The following is a 26,035-nucleotide window of genomic DNA, read 5'->3' as shown; positions in this document are numbered from 1 at the left end:
CCAAAACATTAGTATTTTTAAAACAGTTTAAATGCAGCTAGGGAGTTGGATGTGTTTTCTTAGGGCCAAGAAATAATACCTAACTACCATGACTGCTATCCTTTCTGGGAAAGTGAAAATGATGAATTTCTTCAGCATTTCCCCCAAGAACTTCGGCAGAACCTGAGTTCTATGGAATGAAAACACACACACACACACACACACACACACACACACACACACACACACACACACACACAAATAGTTTCTGTGATCAAGTTTTGAAAACAGGGGGACTAAGTTTTCCTTTCATTAAAAAATGGTTCCATTCAAAAGGTTCTGGGAGCCTTTGACATGCTAATGTGCACTGGCACACTTCAAGAGAGGTATAATAGCCAGTCAGGGTTTCTTGATCCGAGAAACACTTGATCATGAGACAATTTCAAGGCGCATCTCATGGGACTAATGCTCTATGAAACTCACTTTGGAGAAATGTGTTTATGACTGCCCCGAATCTCTGCCAGATTGGGAGACATGCTGCCTCTCCCCCCCCCCCAAGGCCACATTCCTCCTGCTCTTCTCAGCCAGTTATTCTGAGGTCCCAAAGGGGAGTGGGTCCTTGGGATTCCATTTCGTTTCAGTCCTGCTCAATGGTCATCTGGGCAGTCCAGCTCAATGCTAAGGGTACAATCATTGCACACCCATTAGGAGAGACCAAAATCCAACACAGACAAGTCAACTTTTTTAAGGTAAACACTTTTTTTTTTACTTTTATCCTATTTTTTTAAAACGTATGGGAATAGAGCTTTTGTGGATAAGTGAACCATTTCCTTATATTTCTTCCTACTAGACGGTTAATATTTTCTATAGTATAAAGGAATGAAGACACTAATCTTAGGACTATTGTGCTTTTTTAGCTAAACTCTATTCAATTGTTGACTTAAAAATAAATGAGTGGCTAAAGCATAAAGAGAAGAAATGAGATCGTCTGGAAATATAGCATAAATAATGATTTAAAACAGAGCAGTCAACCAACAATGGAGTAAAACACCATTGGTCTAGAACAGTGGTTCTCAATCTGTGGGTCGTGACCCCTTTGGTGGTCGAACGACCCTTTCACAGGGGTCGCCTAAGACCATGGGAAAACACATATATAATTACATATTGTTTTTGTGATTAATCACTATGCTTTAATTATGTTTAATTTGTAACAATGAAAATACATCCTGCATATCAGATATTTACATTAAGATTCATAACAGTTGCAAAATTACAGTTATGAAGTAGCAACAAAAATAATTTTATGGTTGGGGGTCACCACAACATGAGGAACTGTATTAAAGGGTCGCGGCATTAGGAAGGTTGAGAACCACTGGTCTAGAAGGAGCTTTAGAGATCATCCAGCTTAACTGCATCGATTTACAGATGGACACCCAAAGGCTGGACTGGTGAAGTACCTGCCCTCAATCCACACGTCTAGCTGGTAACTGAAACAAGACTGAGCTAGGCCCCCTGACATCCCCCTGAGTGTTTCCCATGATCCCCTGCTGTCTCCCTATGTCTGTTCCCCAGTCCATAGCTCAAAAAACCAGAAATTATTTAAATAAAAATTCACCGAATTTCTTCCCCAATGTATGCATTCCCACAAATCAATTATTCACACATAACTATTGTGGGCCATTTTTGCCACTTATTATTAGAAACAATTGCCTCTGGTTTCTGTTATTTGAATTACTAACCTCCTCCCTGCTGAACCTAAAAATCCATGAAAATGTCATCAAATGACCCGCTTTTACATATGTACCTCTTGTAGCATTTAAAACAAATGCCACACAACTTGTGAAGTACAATAAATATTGGCAACTGATTGAATTCTTTAATTTTCCACTTAGTACTAAATTAATGTAAGTGATTTAATGTTGATTCATATGAGAAGAGCATCGCGATTCCATTTGTCTGCTGAGGAAGTGAAAACTGTTTTAGTCCAGTCGACATTGCTGTTAGTGCAAGGTTTACTTCAAGGGAGTCTCTTTTTTTGTGTGAATACAGATTATCCTTGTCCACTTAACTGGTGAATAAGACCTGATGAGTGTATTTTTCTTTGCACCTGGGAATGGCACTCACTTGCGAAGTTTACCTTTTAAAGTTTAATTTCAACCTTATGTAAAGGAGCTTAAGTTTGGGAAGGATTTTTTTTTTCCTTCACAATTCAGGCTCACTATTTCCAATATTCTTAAATAAAATGGGCTTAGATGTCCCCTTGGACTAGGCAGAACATCCTAAAGAAAGCTTACTATTTTGACTTCTTAAATGCTAAGCTTAGTTGTGTAATTTATTTCATGATGCTTTCTTTTGGGATTAGAGACTGAATTTAAATTTCTTCATTTCTCTTCTGGCCCTGAAAATACTTGTGCAAGATTAAGAAATTCACCCACTGTACCCTGACCGGTTTGGCTCAGTGGATAGAGCATTGGCCTGCGGACTGAAGGGTCCCAGGTTCGATTCCGGTCAAGGGCATGTACCTTGGTTGTGGGCACATCCCCAGTGGGGGGTGTGCAGGAGGCGGCTAATTGATGTTTCTCTCTCATCGACGTTTCTAAGTCTCTATCCCTCTCCCTCTCCCTTCCTCTTTGTAAAAAATCAATAAAATATATAAATAAATAAAAAGAAATTCACCCACTGCAGATTACCTCCCCTGCCACTTTCCCATCCCAAGGGAGGGGGACTATACACATTGTAGGCTCCTCGGAGAAGACCAAACATGCTCACGCTTAAGTAAAGAGAAACATCCTCTCTTCAGCATGTTGCCAACCACATAGCACTCAGAAGATGCTGGTTGAGTTGACTGGGATACATGGCATATGTGGATGAGTAGCCCAGGAACAAAAAGCTCAGAGAGGCATGAGAGCTGTCTTTAGCGACTGGGAGGGGAACAGGATAGAACTGACTCTGTAAGACCCCCAAGGAGGGGGGCTTTAGGGAGACAGTTGTTGCCTCATTGGGGAAAAAAGGCATTTCTAATAGAGCTGTCAGAGATAGGAGGATGCTTACTCGAGCAAAGAGCAGTCTATCATTGCAAGTTTTCAAGCCTGGAACGGGTGACAACTTGACAGGGATGCTGAACAGAAGATCCAAATATTGAAGAAGAGTGGGAAACAGAAGGGAGCTTTCAACAGTGAGAATCAATGGAAAAATTTAATCACCAGCAGGCACATAGGTATCTGGGAATGCTGTACATTTCTTATTTTCAAAGCATTATGGGAGTAGCAGGAGCATCTAATTCTAAGGTGTGGTGTCAGCACACTTTCTGACTCAAACAGGAGAATTACTAGTAAGCACGGTGATCATTCCACTTCCTCAGCCCATGGCTCTGGGGAATGAATCAGTGGCGGATTCATCTAAGACCTAACATAGCTAGCATCATTATCTTCATTTATTAACGTATATTTGCTGGGCACATACTATGTGCTAAGTACTGTGGATGGAAAAATGAAAGCCTGCACTCTGTTTAATTCTCTATTATAAAATCTCTCTCATATAAGTCTTTGAATATAATTGTGTTCCACATTAAAAGTCCCTAAAGAATGGGACAGTCCTTTAGTTAGTTATCTTTCACCGCCTGCCATTAGCACGGTAAAATATTAGAAACAATAACATTTCAGGCTGACAATTGAGTGCCGAGAAAGAAAATTTCCTCTGTTTCTGATAGACTGTTCTTTCTAAACTGAGTGTTAACGACAGTCTAACCTCCTTCCCTATTCATGTTGCCAGATGCTTGACTTCAGATTCAATGCGATTATGAGAACGTAAGAGGTAGAAAAGGGAAAAGTTTTTAACATTTCCTGAGACCTCAGAGGAGAATTCCTAACATTTTGAAAAATTAGGGCTCTGGGTTTCTATCTTAGCAGAACCTGTTCTGTCCGTGGAACCCGATGTCACTGATCTCACAGCCGTTGCCATTCCTGGGAATCGTCTACAGGGTCTCCTGCAGATTTCATTTCATTTTCTTCCCACTTCCAGTAGGAGCTGTGGTGTCTGCTGTGTTCTCTACAGCAAGACACTTTTTTTTCACAGTCACTAAATTATATATCATGAATAAATCTACCTCCTGCTATTTTGATGGAAACAGCAGTCTTCCAGGCTGTGAAAAGCGAGGTGGGTCCCTGCACGCACGGGGTTCCAGAGCACCCTGATATGTCAACTACTCTGATCACATCCTCGCTTTACCGGGACAAATTCAAACTTGCCGAAAGTAAGCCCCAGTTCTTAAGGAACCAAATCAAGCACCCTATCAGGTGTAATTCAAGTGGTCTGCACTGGGAAGGAGATTTTGACTAAATAAAATAGTAGCACAGGTGACGTTACTAATTATTCTCCATGCCCATCCAATCATGCTCTCTTCTTTTTTCCCAGCCAGCACTCAGCAAAAACTGGGAAATAAGACTCTGCCAATGGACTGTTTTCAAAGTTAGGAATCTCTTTAATATGTTAGTGTACAGGACAGAACTTTACATAACTCTCAGCGTTACTTTAAACATGAATAAGAATTGTTTTTCTAATAGTCTAGGAATATCCCAGGACCGTGGTTCTTAATGCTGCCTAACTATCAGAATCAGCTTCAGGTCTGCGAATAACGGGTACCTGAGTACAATCCTAGACGTGTTGAATCAGATCTTTAAAGGGGTACTCCAGTTCTTAAGAGGTTTAAAACGCTCCAAGAGAGAGTCCACTGTGAAGCCAGGTTTAAGGGCTACACTTGTCACGTGTGGAGTCTCTTTCAAGGTCAGGCAGCACGCTGACTTTTACAGTCCTGTTAAGATAATCTATCCAGGCTACTTTTAATAAATGCACAGTAAAAACAAAGACACCCACTTAAATCCAGTCTACATTAGGAGAATTCAATCTGGGTTTTAACTGGCAATGTTTAAGCCACGTTTAAACCTTTTGTTTAAAAGGATATACAAAGCAGGTCCTGCAATAACATAGTTTCAATATAGTGTTGATGAGATGTCATAGGAGCTTAACTCTTGTTTGTATCAATTAGCCTAGAGTAAAATTGGTTTCATTATCCAACATTTTGCTTAAAGTTGCAGAACCTACGGAGGATATTAAGTGAGACCTAGTGTAATTTATGGCATGGAAAAGAATGCAGTCAGACACTTATCTTATATCATATGCAAAAATTAACTCAAAATGAAGCAAATACCTAAACACAAGACCTAAAACTATAACACTCTCACAGGAAAACATAGTAGGCCAAAAACTTTGTGACATTGGATTTAGCAATGATTTCCTGGATGTGACACAGAAAGAACAGGCAATAAAAGTAAAAATAGGCAAAATGAACTACATCAAAAACATCTATGCATCTATATAAAAAGGACACAATCAACAGAATAAAAAGGCAACCTACACAATAGGAAATATTTACAAATCATATGTCTAATATGGGTTTAATGTCCAGAATATATAAAGAACTCCTAAAAATCAACAGCCAAAAAGCAAACTGGCAGATTAAAAAGCAGGCAAAGGACATGAATAGACATTTCTCCAAAGATGACACAGAATGGCCAACAAGCATATGAAAAAATGATTAATATCACTAATCATAAGGGAAGTGCAAATCAAAACCATAATGAAATATCCCCTCCCACTTATTAGGATAAATACTACCAAAAATAAAATAAAAAAGTACATAGCAAGTGATGGCCAGGATGTGGAGAAATGAAATAAAATCCTGGGCACTGTTGGTGGGAATATGAAACAGTGCAGCCACTATGGAAAACAGTAGAGCAGTTTCTCAGATAGCATTATAATATGACATAGTGATTCTACTTCTGGGTATAGATACAAAAGAATTGAAAGCAGAACCTTGTAGAAACATTTGCACACCCATGTCCACAGCAGCACTATTCACAATATCCAAGAGGTGGAAGCAACCCTAGTGCCCATTGATGGACGCATGGGGGTGCAAATAAGAATATTTAAAGCTCATTTAGGTAACATTTAGCTCAAGTTAGAAGTGAAATGTCACATATACACACAATGGAATATTATTCAGTCTTGGAAGAAAATTCAACACATGTAACAACATAGACAAACCTTGAGGACATTATGCTAGGTGAAATAAGCCAGTGACAGAAAAACAAATACTGCATGATTCCATTTGTATGAGGCATCTAAAGTAGCCAAATTCAGAGGGACAGAAAGTAAAATGGTCATTGCCAGGGGCTGGGGGAAGCAGGAAATGGGGAATTGGCATTTAATAGTCATGGTTTCATTGGTAAAATGAAAAAGTCCTGGAGATTGGTTGCAGAACAATGTGAATATACTTAACACTACTTAACTGCTCACTTAGAAATGGTTAAGATGGTAAATTTTATGTTATGTGTTTTTCACCACAATTTTAAAAAGATATAATTTAGGAAATTTGCTACAAAATGAATTTTGGTTAAGAGACTTCTAACATCATACTGTTTCCCATTATAAAATCAAAAGATTTCATCTACATAATTAATCTGGAGTGTAATTAAAGAAAAATAAATTTAAAATCCAGCAAACATTAAAAAGAGTATAATAAGTGGAATTCACAACTTTCTGATATCAAAATACTCAACATATAAGTAACACCAACATTTTATAGATCAGACTTTTATAAGTAGATACATTAAACGTTTTAAGGATGGTTATGCGTCTCAAATGGCTGTGATTGAGAACCTCCAGCCACAGAGGATCTTGAGTTTTACACCTATAATTTAATCTCTCTTTCCCTTTTTTAAAACTGAGAATTGGGGGAGTAATTTACCATATCTTTTGCTCTTCTCTGGGAGACACCAGACCAGCTTGTTACCATATTCTGCATGGGGGTGTAAATAAGAGTATTTAAAGCCCATTTGGGTAACATTTAGCTTAAGTTAGAAGCTAAAGTTTTCTCTGAAGAGTTCTGTGGCATTAAGTTGTCAAATGACTAAAATATCAACACATTAGCAGTTTGTGCCTATACTGAGCAAACCAAATGACTTGACTATTTATTTCACACTGTAGGTGATATTAGATTTACACACTGATGCTGTATTTTATTTTGAGCTCACAGATGATGAAGGCTGCAGCATCTATAATTGGTAATAACCTAGTAGACATGACATAGAGATCCAGTTCTCTGTATTTGAACAGTAAGTTCCTCCTTAGAGTAAATTTGTACCTTAAACATTCCTTAAATCCATAATTGAATTAGTATAAAAAGTATTAAGTTTTGACTTAAACTTCTGTAAAAACTATAGATATTTTTAGTATGTACACAAATACAAATATGGAAAATATATGTACAGATGCAATAGTGGAGCAATCTGTACCTTTTAAACTTGGGTCAGTGGTGGAGTAAATAATACATCATTTATTGGAATGCTTACTTTATATTCATTTTTCTCATTTTAGCTCACTACCAGGATACAATGGAGGGGTTCTTATTTCACTTACAGCTAGAGAGAGGCTTGGAAAGAGTGTAAAAGTTACCCCAAACAACCCAGCTCCAATGTGTAAGGGTCTAAATTTGAAGATGTTTCTATTGACTCCAAAGTATTTTGTTCTACATGTATAGCCATTGTATTTCCTTCCAGTTTTAGAACACTCACCTTCGCTAATCCAGCTGAGTCATAGGAGAAAAGTCCTGTGAACTATAACCTATATTTTCTGCATTTTTGGAAGATAAATCCTAAATTTAGTCTTCAGAGATGTGTCTATTATATCTTGAGGAGCCTTGTGATATTATGAAAAAATATTCTATTTAAACGTTTCTGATGCTGCAGATAAAATTCTAATTTATTTAAGTCTCTATTTTTTATCATAATGGGGTATTCTCCTCAACAGCATTATAATCATTGAGAGGTATTTAAAACTTTTAAAAATTTAATGTATATTACTCTTTCCTTAGCATTGTATTTAAGCTAAATGATACTAATTAAAAGAGAATAAATATTTTTTATATTGATGAGAACTCCATGTGGCATAGAATCCTAAAATTTTAAATTGGAAGGCACCTAAATAGTTATATATTATTTTCAAAATTGCATCCAGGGCATAAGTTAACCAGAAAAAATATTATATTCTTCTCCAAAGCCTCTCAAAAAAAAATTTCAAAATACACTTTTAATAATACATTCTAGGCCCTTTAAATATGTTGGTGTGGACTAACTTAAGAACCATTTGCATTTCTAGTTGTGTAGAAATTATACTGGAAAATCAGCCTATAATATCCCATTAATTTGTCATATCATCTGTTCATTCAACAATTTACCTAATTAAGGGAAAGAACTGTTTAACAGACTTCAGACTCCTAATCCAAAGTGTGATTATTTAAAATAATAGTGGCTACTTTTAAAGCCATAAGTTCTTGATAATCACCAAAGATATTAACTCTTCTTATCTCAAATGCTTCATGCATTAGTTATTTTTACAATTTTATTTTAGATGCTTGGAATTTCAAAAACATCAGTTTAGTCATCATATACATATATGTTATATCTCTAAATGGAATTGTGATAGGAACACAAAATGTCTAGTACAGACAGTTTGAGCAATTAGTAAAGACAGTTTGAACAATTTAAAAAGAGAGTCTGAGCAAATTAGAAACCCAGTCTTACCTGAAATGTGTTAAGTGCCTCTGGATGTCCAGGTCTAGAATTGGAGTGGGTCTGGAGGATCCCAGGGGTGATCTATCTTGGCTCAAGAGGTCTTGGAATTCTTTACAAATTTGTCTAAAATAAAAGGTTCAAAGTTGAAGTTGAACTCGTGAAACGGGGGCTTTAACTTCATCCCATGGCATTTTATCAAAGGCTTGTTTTCTCTTTTACTAGAGGACTAGATACAGTTTCATAAAGCAACCTGCGAAGTTTCATCTGCAATGTACAGATGAGGTGCACAGTGGCAGAGCTGCTCTCGACATAGTGTGATCATAAACTTCTCCAGTGAGCAACAGTCCAGGGGCACTGATAAAACCAAGGTTAATGTTACGGCAAATATTCATAGGTTAACCTCAGGACAAGGGAAAACCTATGTGAAAGGATTATGAGCAATCGTTACTTTTTAAATTAAAATATGATGTTGAGGTGATATCATATCTGTAAAGAAGTTTAAATCAAGTTATAGGCTTATTCCAGAGCCATGATTCAAGTGAACTTTGGAAAATCCCCCTTTTCCCAATATTTCATTATAATTCAGGCTCTTGTAGACTAAATTCGTAGTTTAATATTTGATGTGGTTACTTATGCACAATGTCATCCACTAGCCTCACAAAAATGATTGTCATGCTCCATGTAAGGGCATTTACTTGCTGTTTTTCTTAATTTAAATGATTATGATTTCTGATCATTGGTTTTAGTTTTAATTGCCACATTACCATGTATGGTGTATAAAAGTAAAGGCTTTGCAATACATACTCCAAATGATATATCTAAAGAAGCAAAACATACGGAAACATTTTTTAAAACAATGGCAACAAAACGCTAGATCAACGCAGTAGCTGTTGCTGAAAAGAATATATCTTCTTTATATATTATATAAAGAATATATCTAAAGTGAGGCCACTCCACATTCAAAGGATAATATGATAGTGAATAGATTCACTTGTCTGGATTAACAGTGGGCAGTCATAAAATGTAATCGTGTAGCTCTGATGATACTTATCCATGTAGCCAAAGACAAGTATGAAAGGGCCAATTTATTCCAAGTGATTGTTATTCCATGGTCCCAGCCACTAATTCCTGTCCAAAGCATTTGTGTCATTAACAAATAACTACTAGAAAATGACAAAATATCTTGTTGTTGTTAATCCTCACCCGAGAATATTTTTCCATTGATTTTTAGTGAGAGTGGAAGAGAGAGGGAAAGACAGAGAGAAAAATCAATGTGAGAGAAACACATTGATTGGTTGCCTCTTTCACGAGTCCCAATCAGGGTTCGGTCCAGGAAGGAGCCTACAACCAAGGTACGTGCCCTTGAATGGACTTGAACCCAGGACCCTTTGGTCCGCAGGCCTATGCTCTATCCACTGAGCCAAACTGGCTAGGGTGGAAAATGACAAAATATCTTGAAGCACACATAATTTATCACTGAGTTAAAATCAGTGGAGTCTTGTTTATTATTAGGTGCCTAAAATGTTGAATTCTTACAGAGGTTTTTTTAATGAATGCTTAATTTCACAGAATTTGCCTTCTGTGAAAGTAAAGTAAAGGGGAAAGTAAAGAGGATCATGGGGAGAGGAAAAACCAATGAACAGAGGTCAGTCCTTATTTGCCCTAAAGAAAACAGGATCCTCCACAGGCCCCTGCGGATATTTGGCTGATCCTCCACAGGCCCCTGCGGATATTTGGCTGAGTCTCTGGCATGTTTGTACTTCCATTGAGAATATTTGATCTGAATTTCTCACTTTCTCTGTTCTGAGTTAGACTCAGTTGGCTGACTTTCAGGTATGTAAACTATTTTTAATAGATAAATAGCAACTCAAGGTAAGTGTTTAATGGCATCAAATAATGACATCTATGGGCATCATTATCTGTTGTGCTCTGTGTTACTTAACAGTTGGCTATATTATCTTTGTTTTAAGGAAATTTCTAACTAAAAATGTAAGTACAGACTGATGCTATCATTTTTCAGATTAGCAAAATGAATTGCTATCTGGAAGGCCATCAATATGATCCATTATTATAAAAACATATTGGAGTTGTTTAAAGATATGTTTTTAAAAATTTTCTATTAGATTTAAATATATTAAAAATTAAAATGAAGGTTGAAACATTGCTTTAGTTCTTGTGTTATGATAAGGGAATTATTTGGAAAATTGAGTAAACTAATTTATAAGGTGGTAAATCAACTTTCTAACTATATTAACAATACAACAAGTTATGATTAACTTTTAAGTTGATAAAGAAATGAGGAAATGGCAAAATGTGGAAAAATTTAACTTTTGCCAAGCAATTCAATGACACCACGCATTAAGCTATACCAGGAGTTTCAGAATTCTCAGTGTTAGATATTTGAATCTGCTGCTTAATTCACTGACTTAGGATAGCTTCTAGACTTAAAAAAAGATGATAATTTTGTAGATATCCTGTAGGCAATTATCATCATCATCTCATTATGACACAAAGTTATTATTTTTATGCCTAGTTTCATTCTAATTTAAAATTTTATTTATGAAGCTACAATAAGAAATATTCTTATTTTTTCAAACAAGATGTCACATTATGAATTATGTAACAAAAGATGATCTTCGATGAATCATAAATTCTAACTTTGTCACTTACGTCATTGTCCTTAAGGACACAATTTTTAGCTGATGTCTGAATTGAAAGTTCTATATTTCCCCTGTTGATGATTAATGGTATGGTAACGCTCAATTAAAACTTGTTAACTATTTTGCTTTACCTTTATGTAGATCAAATGTTAATCATATTTAGTTCTAAATTTAAGGAAGACATTTAAATGTGTTTCCATAAATCAAATACATGTTTTGCCCAGTACTTTTTAGATTTCACAAATTTTCTAATTCAGTTTCTATCTCTCCTCATAAATAACTATCTAATTACATCAAAGTATTTTGGTTAATCAACTAAGCACTAGAAATAAAGAGGAATCAGGAGGCTAATGACACTTAATCAATGGGCCTTCATACAATTATATATTTGGCAATATAATTAAATACAAGTGAATCTGTTATTCACAGAGATAAAAATAAATATGTGAGCCAATGCAGGTCAGCAATTGGATCTCTCATACAAAGAATTTTGAATTTTGTACATATTTTTGACACAATTGTCACACTCTTAGGAATTAAGGGATTTGTGAGAATGTCTATGTAGGCTGCTTAATTTCAACTCTGAGTATTTTAATTAAAAACAGCCAATGCTTTACCACTCAGTAGAAACCACTCATAACACATGTTGGATCTATTGGTAAGTTGTAGAAAAAGTGTGTTATTCCTACACATCCTTTACTTTATCTACTTAATTTGATGACTACTAGTACTGTATATGTTTGCTATAACTGCATTGTCTCTGATTCTTCTTTTTTAAATATATTTTTATTGATTTCAGAGAGGAAGGGAGAGGGAGAGAGATAGAAACATGAATGATGAGAAAGAATCATTGATCAGCTGCCTCCTGCATGTCAGGTGCCCTGACTGGGAATCGAACCATGACCTCCTGGTTCATAGGTCGACACTCAACCACAGAGCCACACCAGCCAGGTTGTCTCAGGTTCTTAATTCTCATTTCACATTATCTAATAAGAAGACGGATGGATATAAATAACCAAAAAAGAAAAAAATTATAAAGGCTCTGATCTAATTTCTAGACGTTTATGGCCTGTATACTTCATGTAAAATAAGGTCATTGAAACTAGAGAATTAAATTTTTGCTTGATATTTAATGTCTGCAAATGTTCAGCTATGGGCAGAAGAATCAAAGAAAAGTACATGTTTCACAATATTTTTGAAGTCAAAGGTCAAAATATCACCTACATAATATACATGATTTCGATCCCAGGTAGAAAGAAAAGACAACTCCCAAGTTGAAGCTACTACTCTATAGCAGATGCCTCAGCATAACTTTGACAAATATGGAAGTACTTCTCTTCTATCAAGTTCTTTTAACATTTATTCGTGTGAAAATAAGACCTCAGCATCAGTTTGAATACACTGACTCCCAGACACTTCAACAGAGTGACAGAAGCTCCCAAGAAAATGGACTTGTGTTTGGAATGTTAATGGCGGCTGCGGTGGTAGTGGTGAACAGTAATACAACCATTCCTGCAGGAGGACAGGGAGAAGGAATTCTCTGTTTTAGAATATGCACCATGAAACCATAAGAAACGATGAAGGTGTTTTCTCTTTCTGAGTGCCTCACCACTTCATAGAAAATGGAAACACCGGGGATAAAGCGGCATAGGGGCTTCCCCGTTGGCTTACTTGGTCGCTAGGATCATCTTTTTTCTTGCTGTCTGTTCTTTCTGTTCCATATGTTGTCTGGCAAGATGCTCTCCTACGGCTTTGGCTGGAAACTCTGTCTCACAAGTGTAGCCAAAATCCCGCGCCAAGTGTAAAGCCTCCCCTGTTGGCAGACAATAAAAGTCAGTTTCTCAGGATTGACCAAACTTGGGAAGAGAAGTGCCTTATATTTTTCTCACGCCTCATTCCTGGCTGTGGTCAGATGGATCATTTTTCCTGTTCATTCTGAATAATCCCAGGGAAAGGACCTTTGGGGGGATGGAGTAAGATGGGTATGATGAGGAGAAACTGAGGAACAAAAGCTACTTACCAGGTAGGGGTATGTGGAAAATCAAGGGGAAAACCCAGAACCGCAGTCTAGTTTTGACTCCCCTTGAAGCTCTGACCATTAGGCCAGACTGACATCATCTGAGATTCAGGAGCATTAATTAATGCCCTTGGGAACAAGCTTCGTGGGTAGTTCATCTTGTTGCTGCTCAACCTACAGCCCATTCTCAGTATATCTGAAATATTCAGCTATCTTTTCCAGGGGACCTATCAAAATATTGGCAAAGGGTCTAAATGATTTTCCAAAGAAGCTGGAACACTTGGGAAAGTGAGATAAATGAATTCTATTGGTTTCATATCATTATGTTGCTAACGATGCTTCTTAAGTACATTACAAAATATTTGATGCTTCATCAGTATAATAAAATCATAAATAACTTTGGTTCTTTCATAAAATCTTAAACCCAAGTACATTTTCAAGACATGGGGCAAAAATGGTTTATTGGTAAAGATTTACTGATGGACTTTGGTCTGGAAAACAACAGTATTTTTAAAGCTCAATCAAGTCAACTCTTACTCAACCATTAAAAACATTTAAAAAGCAAGCTTTCACTACCTACTTTGTTCAAGGTACAGTGCTAGGTAAGAGTAATGGGGGATATAAAAGGACATCAAAGATCATCCCTGTTTATAGGAAGGTGACAACCATACCAAATACTAGTCACAGCAATAACAACAAACACAAAATCACCTTATTAGCACTTTATAATTTATATTGTACCTATAGAAGTAATATCTATAATCTGTACATGTTTGTTGACATAGTTGACATTATATATAATACAAGCTGTTGTCTTACAAGTATCAAATGAGTGTTAGAGGTAAAATGTTTCAGGTAAGTTCAAAGGAGGTGAAGGTGATCTAACAGCCATCGGGTCAATCAAATTTTGCCATAAAAAATTTTCAAAAGTCAGGCTTGATGTCCAAATCATATGATGTTTGTATGGTGATTAGCCAAAGTAACAGTCTAAGATGTAATGGATTTAATCCTGCTTTATACTCATAGAATAACAGAGTAGTGGATAATTTAAGAGTAGGAATAGTTTATAGTTACACAAAGTAAATATACAAAGTAGGCTAGTTAATATTAATGAAACTTTCATATATTTTGCTCAGTAAATATATTCATTTTCTCTGGAAATGAGAAATAATAATTTTTCAGGTTGGGAAACTCATTTATAATTAAGGACAAAGAAAATTACCAATAATAGAAAACAGGAAAACATTTTAGGATAATATAGAACTGAGAAAATATAATCCTAAGAGTAATTTTATCTTAAATTATTCTTGGACACCTTGCCTTTATTACAACTAAAAATGCTACAGGGGAAAAAAGTAAATAAATTCATAATAATTTTTTTCAAACATTTTAATTATAAAAAAATTCAAACATATTGCAAAGTTGAAAGACTTTAACAGTGAATTGCCTTATGTCCACCCTTAATATTTTACTTGCTTTATCAATATCCACTCACCTTTCTTTATCTCTACTCATTCATCAATCCATATTATTTTTGATGCATTTCAGAGTAAATTATAAACCTCAGTATACATCTCCCTAAAGACTTCAGCATTATGCAATTAAATCGGTTCAATATTTGTTTATAGTCTTTTCCTAAAAGCTTTTATCTCAAAAGTTTTCCCTGATGTATATTAACGAGGAACAAGGCTAAAAACTATTGAATGGTGGTTTATTTCTATGATTTATACCTATTGAGTAAAGAGAAACTGGTGGGGGTTTTGTCCTGTTTATTTGACAGAAAAATACATTTATATGCAGATTAGTTAATATCCTGATATGAAGTTTCAATGTGTACAAATATTAAACAAGCATTAAAATTAGACTAATATGTATGCAAGTGTGTTTAATTTTTATTTACGTTACCAATAGACACTAATGTTGTCATTCATTCTTTTTATCCATTCATGAGTGTTTAACAACTTTTTAAAAAATCATTATTTCTGCAATGTGAGAAGTCCTGTTCTAGGTCTTAGAAGAGTCTAGTTCAATACATAGTATAAATATTACCATGAGGTAAACATGTTAGATCAGACAATGTTTGGCGGACTATCTCATCATGATCCCCCCCACCCTCTGTATTCTGTTTCAACGCAGCTGCAACATATAAATCTTAGTTAAGATTTTTATATTCATGTGCTAGAAAACATCATTTTCTTTCCTCCATTTTAAATAGAAAGGTGACATAACTAAATGGGAAGGGTCTCTATACCGATTAGTCTGGGTAGTGCTATTTATTGAAGGGCCGCAGTTTTGAATAACACTGCAATGTACAAGCCATATTTTTAGAGTGCTTAATACCAGCAGTTTATTACCCTAACCAATTAGGGGAGGACATGTGTGCATATTTGGCAAAAAAAAAATGGCACAAAGATATTTTCTTAAAAGGATGGCATATAGTATAGTCACTTTTGCAGTTCTGGCCCATTTTATGCAAAGCTCTCACCGTGTGGTTGCTTTAAAAACAGTTTGACTGGAACAGCTGCTATTTACATTTACCCTGACAGCCAGATCCTTCCTTCCTTAGTTCTGTTTACTGCTTCTTCCTGCTTGTGATGTAACATTGTTACTGGATGTACAGTGATGCTGCATCAAAAGAGGTGGCAAGTGAAGACACTCTGCTATGTAGTTAAAATGTGTGCATCGTGCCACCAAAGCTTTGTGTGTTGAGGACCCAAGAATGAATGAGGAAGTGGATCTGTGAGTTAAAATACACATGATATTCAGTAAGGATGACAAATCTATAGTTAAATGCTGTACAGCAGATATTTTAGAGTCAACAGGCTTAAAAAAGATAGAAATGTCAGGATCACAAAAGCATAGGAATAAATTGCTCGGTTATTTGACTGGTTCGTGAAAATAGAGATCTACAAGCATCCCTGTCTCTGTGGTGGATCAAAACGCCCACATGTGCCCGTCTGGTGTGCCTCAGTGGATGAGCCTCGACCTATGAACCTGGAGGTCACGGTCAGGGCACATGCCTGGGTTGTGGGCTCAATCCCCAGTAGGGGGCGTGCAGGAGGCAGCTGATAGATGATTCTCTCTCATCATTGATGTTTCTATCACTCTCTCCCTTTCCCTTTCTCTCTCTGAAATCAATTAAAAACAAAACAAAACAAAAAAACACCCACATGGCAACAAGCAAGTACAGTAACTTATAGTGAAAAGTGTGGTCCATAATGGGCCCAAAACATTTTCCTGTCTACCCCCATACGTATTCACAAGTACAGCTGCTCCTACCTTATTTCTGTGTGAGACAAGGTGGAATGCCCTGGTTCTTCTTCTATTTTTTTCCAGAACAGATTTAAGCTATTCCTTTATTTCAGTGCACTGTGCCACCTGACAACCAGTCCCCCACTCCTTCTTTACTTACTCAACTGAACGCTACACTAACTTTAGCAAGTACACCCACTGTATTTCATGTCATTCCAAGAACATTGTAGAAGGAGGATACATTTTAGGAGGACGGTTTGGGGACTGGTGTTAATGCTTAGACAGGAGTATTCCAAGTGCAAGGCTTTAGGCTCTATGTGGCTACACCACCAGTTCTAAAAAAGTGGAAACCATGAAGGAATATTCAACGTTTCCATAATAACAGCACCACTTGATGGCACGTATTGAGTAACTCTCTCAAAAAGCCGGCACAAGTAAAATTACAGAATATGGAAGAACATAAGAAGAGGGTTTGCTCCCTGGTTTCAGGGCACTCATATTTCCCACTCAGAAACAAAAAGTGAAAAATGAAAGAAAAAAATTAAACGGCGATAATTGATGCCTCCTGGAAGTAGAAAGTTAATGGGAAAATGTTTTCTGAGGAGAGCTGATTGCTCATTTTGTTGAGATTCTGGGTTCCCACAGTATTTTACCAGAAGCAGATCTAAATGCATTTTTAACAAAAAGGAAATACACCTGATTTTCAACTTTTATATGGTCATTTGGGCTTATTCCTTCTTTTAAAATTATTGTATTTTAGGGGAAAGTGTACTTTAGGCAACTAAATATCAGTATCTAAACTAATTTGTACTAAAGGACATTTCTACATTGTTATTCACTAGATAATTCTTACCAACTATCACTATAAATATTGCCTTAAAAACAATTCAGGTTTAACTTAGTATTGCACTACCCAATGTTATTAACTAAAAGGAAAATTCATATGTGTTCAATCCCAGTCACATATTTATGATTTCAGTCTTATTTACATGTACTGGGCAAGAGCACAATTAAGTCTACCTTTGGGATTATTCAAGAAAGTACCTATTAGAAAGCAAATCTGAGAATATATTTAAACCTGGATATTACATTAAATAAATTATCTTACGTCCTGTCCGGTTAGCTCAGTGGCTAGAGCATTGACCTTGGACCAAAGGGTCACAGGTTTGAATCCTGGTCAAGGGAACATACTTCAGTTGCAGGTTCAATCCCCAGCCCCAACTAAGGTGTGTGTGGGAGGCAACCAATTGCTGTGTCTCTCTCACATCAATGTTTCTCTCTCTCTCTCTCTCTCCCCCTCCTCCTGCCCTTCTATTCTCTCTAAAAATCAATGGAGAAAATATCCTCAGGTGAGGATTAAAAAAATAAATTATCTTACGATATCCAGCTACAGTAAACCCTAGAGCTGCAGGACAAAGTTAATATATCTGTTATAGGTTTCCCCAAAGTATTCTGAAAGCAATGTACTCTACACTATATATATCATACAGTGTAAAATATAGACAGGTGCCTTATTATGTGGCAGGTTCCCTAGCTTAATGATGATTTTGTTTGAATGCCAACACTTAATTTTTCTTTTCTTTTTTTTTTTGGATATTGATTTTTTTTAATCTTTATTGTTCAGATTATTACATTTGTTCCTCTTTTTTCCCCCCTAATTTTTCAAAGAGATAATTTTGTTCACCATTCCACACTTGGCACAGCATCTAATTCATAATAAGTACTCAGTAAACATTTGTTCAATGAAAAAGCTTTGAAATATTTTTTGGTTAATTGAAATAATAGTCTTGTGAGGCACCCTTTCCAAAGCATATAGTGAAAAGGTAGAACAAAAGAGAATTGCTACAAAGAGCAAAATATATAGCAAACCCATAGAAATAGAGTATATTGTCTTATTAGTAGAGCCACTTAATAGATTATAGTTGAAGGCATTGTTTTTCAACCCTTGCTACTTCCATAACCTGAGAGTTTATGGTTTATGGGTCTTTTAAAAAATATTTTTTTATTGAGGAAGGGAGAGGGAGAGAGATAGAAATATCAATGATAAGAGAGAATCATTGATTGGCAGCCTCCTGCATGCCCCACACTGGGGATTGAGCCCGCAACCCAGGCATATGCCCTGACTAAGAACTGAACCATGACCTCCTAGTTCATAGGTCAATATTCAACAATTGAGCCACTGAGCCACTTTGGCTGGGCTATGTGTCCTTTTTTTTAAAGTCAGGGTTCCACTCCATATCAGTTATTCTCTGGAGTCAGGGCATCTGCATTTTTTGAAAGCTCCTGCAGTAATCACAAGCCAGTGTTGAGAATCACTGCCCTAAGGGAAAGTATTATGTAGGAATTGACTATACATATCCCCCAAATACAAGGAATCTGTGGCTTATTCAAAGGGAAGGCAGTCATTACAGTGCTAATATTAAACTGTCCACACCTATATGTGGGCTCTTGCATGAGAAGTTCTGCCTTATTATTTGGCTGATATAGTATAAACTCTAGAAACAGAAAATAACATGTGATGGTAGAAGTGGAGACAGCAATATTAGGGAAACAAAGCCATCAGTCTATTGAAAAAGTATATTTCTGTAGGGATATTTTGTGTAAGATTAAGTTTGCTTTTCATGCTAGTGAGGAAAAAATGTATTATCAACACCCAGTGTGGAGACAACTGGGTGGCCATATGGGGAAAAATAAAATAAAATTGGATCTATATCATACATCCAACAACAAAACAAAGTCTAGATACATCAAAGATTTAAACATAATAAAGAACCACAAAGTAATTAGAAGATAACATGGGATTTTTTAAAAAAAGGCCTTTTAAAGTATGATAATAAAAACTAAAAGCCATGGAATGAAATAGATGAGAAATATGATTATATTAACATCAAAAAGTTCTGCAGGACATAGACATAAACAAATCAAACAAACAAACCAAACAGACAAACAGCAAACAGATAAACCAAAGCCAGGAGTGGAGAAACTTTACAATTCATATCAGAGACATACAGCCAATTTTTCTGATATATAATGAGTATTTATGCATCAATGAGGAAAATACACAAACTCATCCCATAAGGATAAAGTAAATGAACATATAGAAAAACTAATAAAATTTTCCTAAAAATATACACAACTCATCTTCCTTCATAGTATAGGTAGCCTTTTTTATAATCAATCAAATTAGCAAAAATTAAAAAATTGACAGTATCCTGCTTGGATTATAGTAGAGGGAAGTACTATCATATCAATACTTCTTACCCCCATTGCTGATGGGATTCCAAATTTAAAACCACTATGGAGAACAATCTTCTATAAGCTTCTGAAATTACAAATGTAAATATCTTTTAACCCTGTAACACATCCCTAAGAATTTATTGAATAGATGTGCTTGCATATCTGCAGGATTATTTACATTTAAGTGTGAGGTTACTCATTGTACAGCACTGTTTGTAATAGCTGGAGATTAAAAACACCTATATGAAATTCAGTATGGCACTGGTTAAATAAATTACAATGCACTCAAACAATAGAATACCATGAGTGTTTTAAAGAATGGACAACTTATAATCACTAAAAAAAAAGAACACTAAGATAAGATGAGAAAAAAAAACTAAAACTCAACAAGCAAAAAGTGTGAATAGTAAAAAACCCATGCATATGTCATTGGAAAGGAATAGAGTAACCAATGACATTTGTTTTCTTCCAGGAAGGGAACTGAATGATTGAAGAACAAAGAAAAAAGGAGGTAATTCACTATATATTCTTTTTCAACTTTTGTATTTTTTACCATTTGTATAAATTATCTATTTAAAATGATATGAATTCAAAGCAAACTTACTCTCTGGACCTGTTCTTACATTTAATTCTAAACTCAAACATCTGTTGTAAATTAAAACATGAACAATTCCAAAACATCCACTGCTGCTCAGTAGGAGTTAGACATCAATAATAGCAATTGCAATTTTATTAGAACACGTAGGAATGTTGATAAATGTGAATATTGGGAGAAAAGCAGAACAGAGTGGTTGAAAAGCGTATTAGTTGAGGCATAAAGTTTGAATGACAGTAACAGAAAAAAGAAAATGAAATCACAAGGAAAATAATGCAGAGACATGTCTTTAGTGAGCATTACAGCTTACAACAATGTGTAATGAGCTGGACCAAAGGGGGCAATAGTGGCTTCAACACATTTGCCTTTTCTGCCACAGTCACCATGAGAAGCAGGAATGTAAGGACACTTTGAGCACATAGTCTAACACAAAGTCATATGTGTAGTAGCCTATTTCCTCTGCCTCAACCTCTTCCCCCTAAAAATGAATGAAATCATAGATTCGGGTAATATTAGGAAGTAAGTAAATGATTTAAGATCATCTAAGAAGGTGTCTATTTGTTCATAACATTGTATGATACAATCTCTGTTTCATTGTCATCAATTATTGAAAATTCTGATAAATACTAGTTCTTACTAATACCATTTATCAAAGCAGCGTCTCTCAGATAGAAATTATTCTATAACTTAGAATAAGAAATATATAGCCCGGCTGGCATGGGTAGGTGGTTGAGCGTCAACCTATGAACCAGGAGGTCACGGTTTGATTCCCGGTCAGGGCACATGCCCGGGTTTCGAGCTTGATCCTCAGTAGGGGCCATGCAGGGGGCAGCCGATCAATGATTTTCTCTTATCATTGGTGTTCCTATATCTCCCTCCTTCTCCCTTCCTCTCTGAAATCAATAAAAATATATTAAAAACAAGAAAAAAGAAATTTACAGATGAAATAATACCTATTGGCCTGGGAGAAAAAAAGTCATTTTCTGAGACCTTGAAATGAATGTGTAACACAGGCTTTACTAGCATTACTCTATTGAGCCCAATTCCATTGACAGCTGTGAAATGCACAGCCCAATGCTAGAGCGTTTGTGTGCCAATGGGAACACCAGAGACCCTCATGATTGAGGTGTTCCAGGGCATTGTCTGACTAAACAAGCACCAATTAGAGTTATTATGACAAAGAGTCAATTTATTATCCTTTTTATATCATGTATAGTTTTAGAAGAAAGCTGAAAATCTCTATCCCCAAGGAAGGACAATGTGGGAATGTGATGTCTGAAATGGGTAGTGGAGGAGTTATTTGGGGATGATAGTCCTTTCAGACCTATAACTGCCATGAGTCCCTGGAAACTAGCCTTAAGCTCCACAGTCCATTAAACACCCATTGTGGTACCTATATAAAAGGCAATGAGACTATCAGCTTTGTTCTCAATCCCTTGAGAAGAGCAACTGATGGTAAGCATGCCCTGTGCATGCATTATCAAAATTCTTGGCAAAAGAATGTTAGTGTTTGAATCCTAGAAGCCTCAAGCAGTGAACAATACCTCTTCTTAAAATAAAAAGCCATGAACTAATCACATATCAAGCAAATGTAATGTACCTCCACTTGCTACTACCTCTTCTATGGGAAAGAATTAATTGTCAAATTGGTTGTTCTTTTCCCTGGTTTCCTGGCAATGCAATTGCATAGGTTCGGTATTAAAGAAAACAGGGAAATAGCACCAAGTGATAGCATTCCTTTCTCTTACCTTTAGTTGGTATGTTTGGACTAGAAAAAAAGGGTTTGGAGGGTAATCTTATAACTGACTGAATGAATGACTAAATGGACACCCTACTGAAACTACAAGAGACACTGTTGATAATCAGAAAAGAGAAACAAACCAAGATGTAATGCGATCCTAAATTCGGGCGACTAAGTAGTGTCAGAGAGTTCAAGTGATGGCTTGCAGGGATCAAGCCGAAACCTACTCTCTGACATCCCCCGAGGGATCCTGGATTGCGAGAGGATGCAGACCAGGCCGAGGGACCCCACCAGTGCACGAATCTGTGGACTGAGCCTTTAGTGAATATAAGAAAGCTGAGGGACCATTTTTGATGAATAGAAATCTAGATTTTTAAATTTTTTGAAAAAAAAATCTAAAATGTTGCTGGCTTTTACAAAAATGTTTGCTTGAAGAGGAAAAATATTACCCAGAGATATGATTAATTCAAAGCCTTATATTCACACCAACTAGTAACATGGTGAGGTTTTAATTTACGTACCACCTAACACTGAACAAGCAAAACAACCTGAGGTAACAGAATCAGACCCATGTTAGCACAGAAAGAATCAAGGTCACAAAAGTACTAAAGAGAAGCATCAACTATTTCAATATCCTAAGAGATTGATAAATGGGAGTTGGGTCACCATTATTCTGTATACAGCTGGCATCACCCAGAGGATTCCAAGGACTCTGAGCCTAACGCAGCACATGGCATCTTGCTGGCTGGAAAAGAGCCATCAGTTGTCACCACCAATGAACCCTATTTTAATTTAGGTGGAATGTCCTTGTTCTTCAAATGTAAAGCTCTCTTCATGTTCTAAAATTTGTTTTTTTTTTAAACTGTGGGTCATGACTCAAGATTCAACAGTCTTTAAATAAATTTAGTGGGATTACAATCAGAAAGAAAATATATGGAATAGAATAAAAATATCAGAAAACATAGCAGTTAGTGATGAAACTTAAAACGTGTGTGTGTGTGTGTGTGTGTGTGTGTGTGTGTGTGTGTAATACAGTGTGCATTTGAGGATCATAATGTAATATGTGAGTAGTTGAGGAATGGAAAAGGTCCCTTTGCTCCTAACTCTCTTTTCCTCAGTTCCTTCAAAGTGCCTGGAATTCAACAACAACAAAAAAGATATATTTCTCTACACCATTTGTATTTTGGGGACTTCAAATGTATCTAATTAATTTGAGTTGTATCTGGGAAGAATAAAATCTTAAGGTTCATCAGCAAAGGTTGATGTGACTCCTCTGTAAGCAGAGACCAAATGAGTAGAACACAAGTTAGGCAGTTTTGTGATAGTTAGGCACTTCGGTGAGAGGCAGCTGAAGGAGTATATGGCAAGACCACGAGATCATCGTAGGATCTCACATATTTAACTTGCATCCTCTCTGTTAGCATCGATCGACGATTCCCACACAGGATACTCCAGTGCTTTTGGCTACTATAAAAATCAATAAGAAGAATTGCGAATATATCCTTTTATGGCTCTTCAGTTTGTACTGCCCAGTATATTCACAGAAACCATGGAGAAAAGTCTTTCTTAAGGCCTTTACTTTTCACATATGTTACAAATTTCATGAGAATTCATAGTCAGTCCATCCTATGTGGTGGAAAGGATCTCAGGAAACAGAGCAATGACCCTTAAACCTCATTAAATCAGAATCACTGGGGGTGTTTTTAAAAAATATAGATGCCTGGGCCATACCCCCAGAGAATGATTTCAATTGATGAAGGGATGGGGTCCAAGCATTTTAAATAAACCTCTCAGTCAATTCCACTGCAGAGTTGGGTGTAAGAACCAATCAAGTCCCACTATCCATGCTATTCCTATTACATCGTGAACAATTGTTGTGTTAAATAGCTATAATTTTAGTGATGTTCTCACTTAAATTGAGCAGAAATCTTTCTCCTTTTAGAATCAACACCTTAGTCATTTTTTTCTACTTTGCCCTTCTTCCCAGTCCCCCAACCCATATGAATGGATGACTGGTCAACTCCTTGTACCATATGTCATCTTGCAATATGAACTCACTCAAGCAAACACAGCACAACTAGAGAATACAGTAACCGTAATACTTAGTGAATGTTAGTGGCCAATAACATTATTGTTGTAGTTGTTATTATTACAATTAGAGAACAATGCAAATATAACGGTTAACAGCAAAGTCACCAAAGCAATTTTGCCAAGACAAATGTCAGGAACACACTACTTCACAAAGTTGTACAATAAGTGGTATGCATGGGTAATCTGCAAAAATACTGGATGCTTGTTTTTGTGTGTCACTTACTTTTCACCTCCTACAGCGCCTTGTAGACAAGTGAGCGACCAATGCAAGAAAAGTGCCATAGGAGTACTTCAGTGACTCTTGGAAAAAAGCCTCTTTGTTCATATTTAAAACAATAGCATTCTGTGTTACAGAACTCTCCTTTAACATTCAATAGCTCCCCCATAGAGTTAAAATGAAACTTCAATAATGCCTCTTCTTAGAAGAAGATGGAATGAGAATATGCAAAGTTTAGTCCTCATAGAAGAAACAAAAGATAAATGGGGGGGGGAATAACTTCTGGGAACATATTTCTACCTCTGTCTCTACCCCACTGGTTAACCTTAACTTTTCTGTAACTCAGTTTCTCTACCCATAAGTACCCAACTGCACGGTACTTTAGGAGACAGATGTCTGCTAGGATTCAAATGATGTGTCCTCAGACTCAGTATCATGCCTAGACTCCCATGAACTCTTTATAAAGAATTATTATTTATCCTGTAGATCATGTTGCACTGAGTTACAATGATTTAAGTCAAATTGATCTGAACTCTAAAACAAACAATAATAAAAATGACAATAGTACAGACAATTTTTGATGCTGATATTTAGGGCATAATTGTTAAAGTACCTCAATCTTCCATTGTTGCATTCTTCCCTATTATTGCTGAGATCAGTAAATTAAATAATGTTGTGAATTATCTGATCTTTATATTAAGTGCAATTTAGTAATTATTAAGATGAATTGGAAACTTTGCTTGTAACTGTTACCTATCCTGCTTAACGGTATAGACCAGCGATTTTCAACCGGTGTGTCACAAGAATTTTTAAAACACGCAATACCTGACTATTCAGTCAAGAGCACTGACCTCTTTTCCCTTAGATTATCAAATTAATAAAATGACAATAGCCAACACAATAATAGCTGTCTGGTGTGAATGAACCAAAATTATGCCTATTTTTTATCAGATCAGCAAAAATATATTTTTTGGTGTGCCGCAGAATTTTAGTAATTAATTTCTGTGTGCCATGAGATGAAAAAGGTTGAAAATCACTGGCATAGACAAAAATTAGACAGCATAATGTAATAACCCTGTGCTTCAAAGAATTGCTAACCTTCCATCGTTACTCTGCAGAGCTGAAAAGCCATACCTTCAACTAAGGAAGTGAGGAGGGTAACATTGGCTGCTTTCCGTCTTCCTGCGGGTAAGTTCAGGCCAAGCCTATCCAGCTTCTCTCTCAGGCAGCGGCCCCCATTCTTGGACTTTGCTCTGTCCAAACACAAGCAAACACTAAGTTTTGACAATTCACATTCTGAGGGAAAATATGAGAACTCTTGACCACTTGAGGAATTCAACATGGGACAGAAGATGTAAGAGCTAAGGGTTGGGGAGTGTGGTATTGGAGACCCACAAACAACTGGAAAACAACTTTAACATACCTTCTCAAAATGCCTCCCAGGAGTGAAGCATTGAGGCATTCGGGTGGTGAGAGGCGCCGCTTCACCTCCGCAATGGTCACCTTGTATTTGGAAGTAGAACTGAGAAGGGACAGCCGGCCAGGGACAGAGCAAAACAAGTCTGTGGGGTTGACCACACAGGTACCACCTTTGGAGGAAAAAGCATATTGTCTGT

At 36.3% G+C, this 26,035-nt stretch overlaps 1 protein-coding gene across 1 annotated transcript in view; it reads right to left on the bottom strand.

Moving 5' to 3' along the window:
• The window catches only part of TFAP2D (transcription factor AP-2 delta), a 50,658-nt gene that overhangs the window by 9,303 nt on the left and 15,320 nt on the right, over positions 1-26,035 (bottom strand). The window contains exons 4-7 of the mRNA XM_006093220.3: positions 25,843-26,008; positions 25,554-25,672; positions 12,941-13,082; positions 8,619-8,732 (exon numbers count right to left, since the gene is read on the bottom strand). Coding sequence (XP_006093282.1) covers positions 8,619-8,732; positions 12,941-13,082; positions 25,554-25,672; positions 25,843-26,008 — 541 coding nt within the window. The remainder of the gene's footprint in view (positions 1-8,618; positions 8,733-12,940; positions 13,083-25,553; positions 25,673-25,842; positions 26,009-26,035) is intronic.

This window comes from Myotis lucifugus, unplaced genomic scaffold (genome assembly GCF_000147115.1).
Source record: "Myotis lucifugus unplaced genomic scaffold, Myoluc2.0 scaffold_111, whole genome shotgun sequence".
NCBI classification, from domain to species: Eukaryota; Metazoa; Chordata; class Mammalia; order Chiroptera; family Vespertilionidae; genus Myotis; species Myotis lucifugus.
This window is presented reverse-complemented; position numbering and strand designations above follow the sequence as displayed.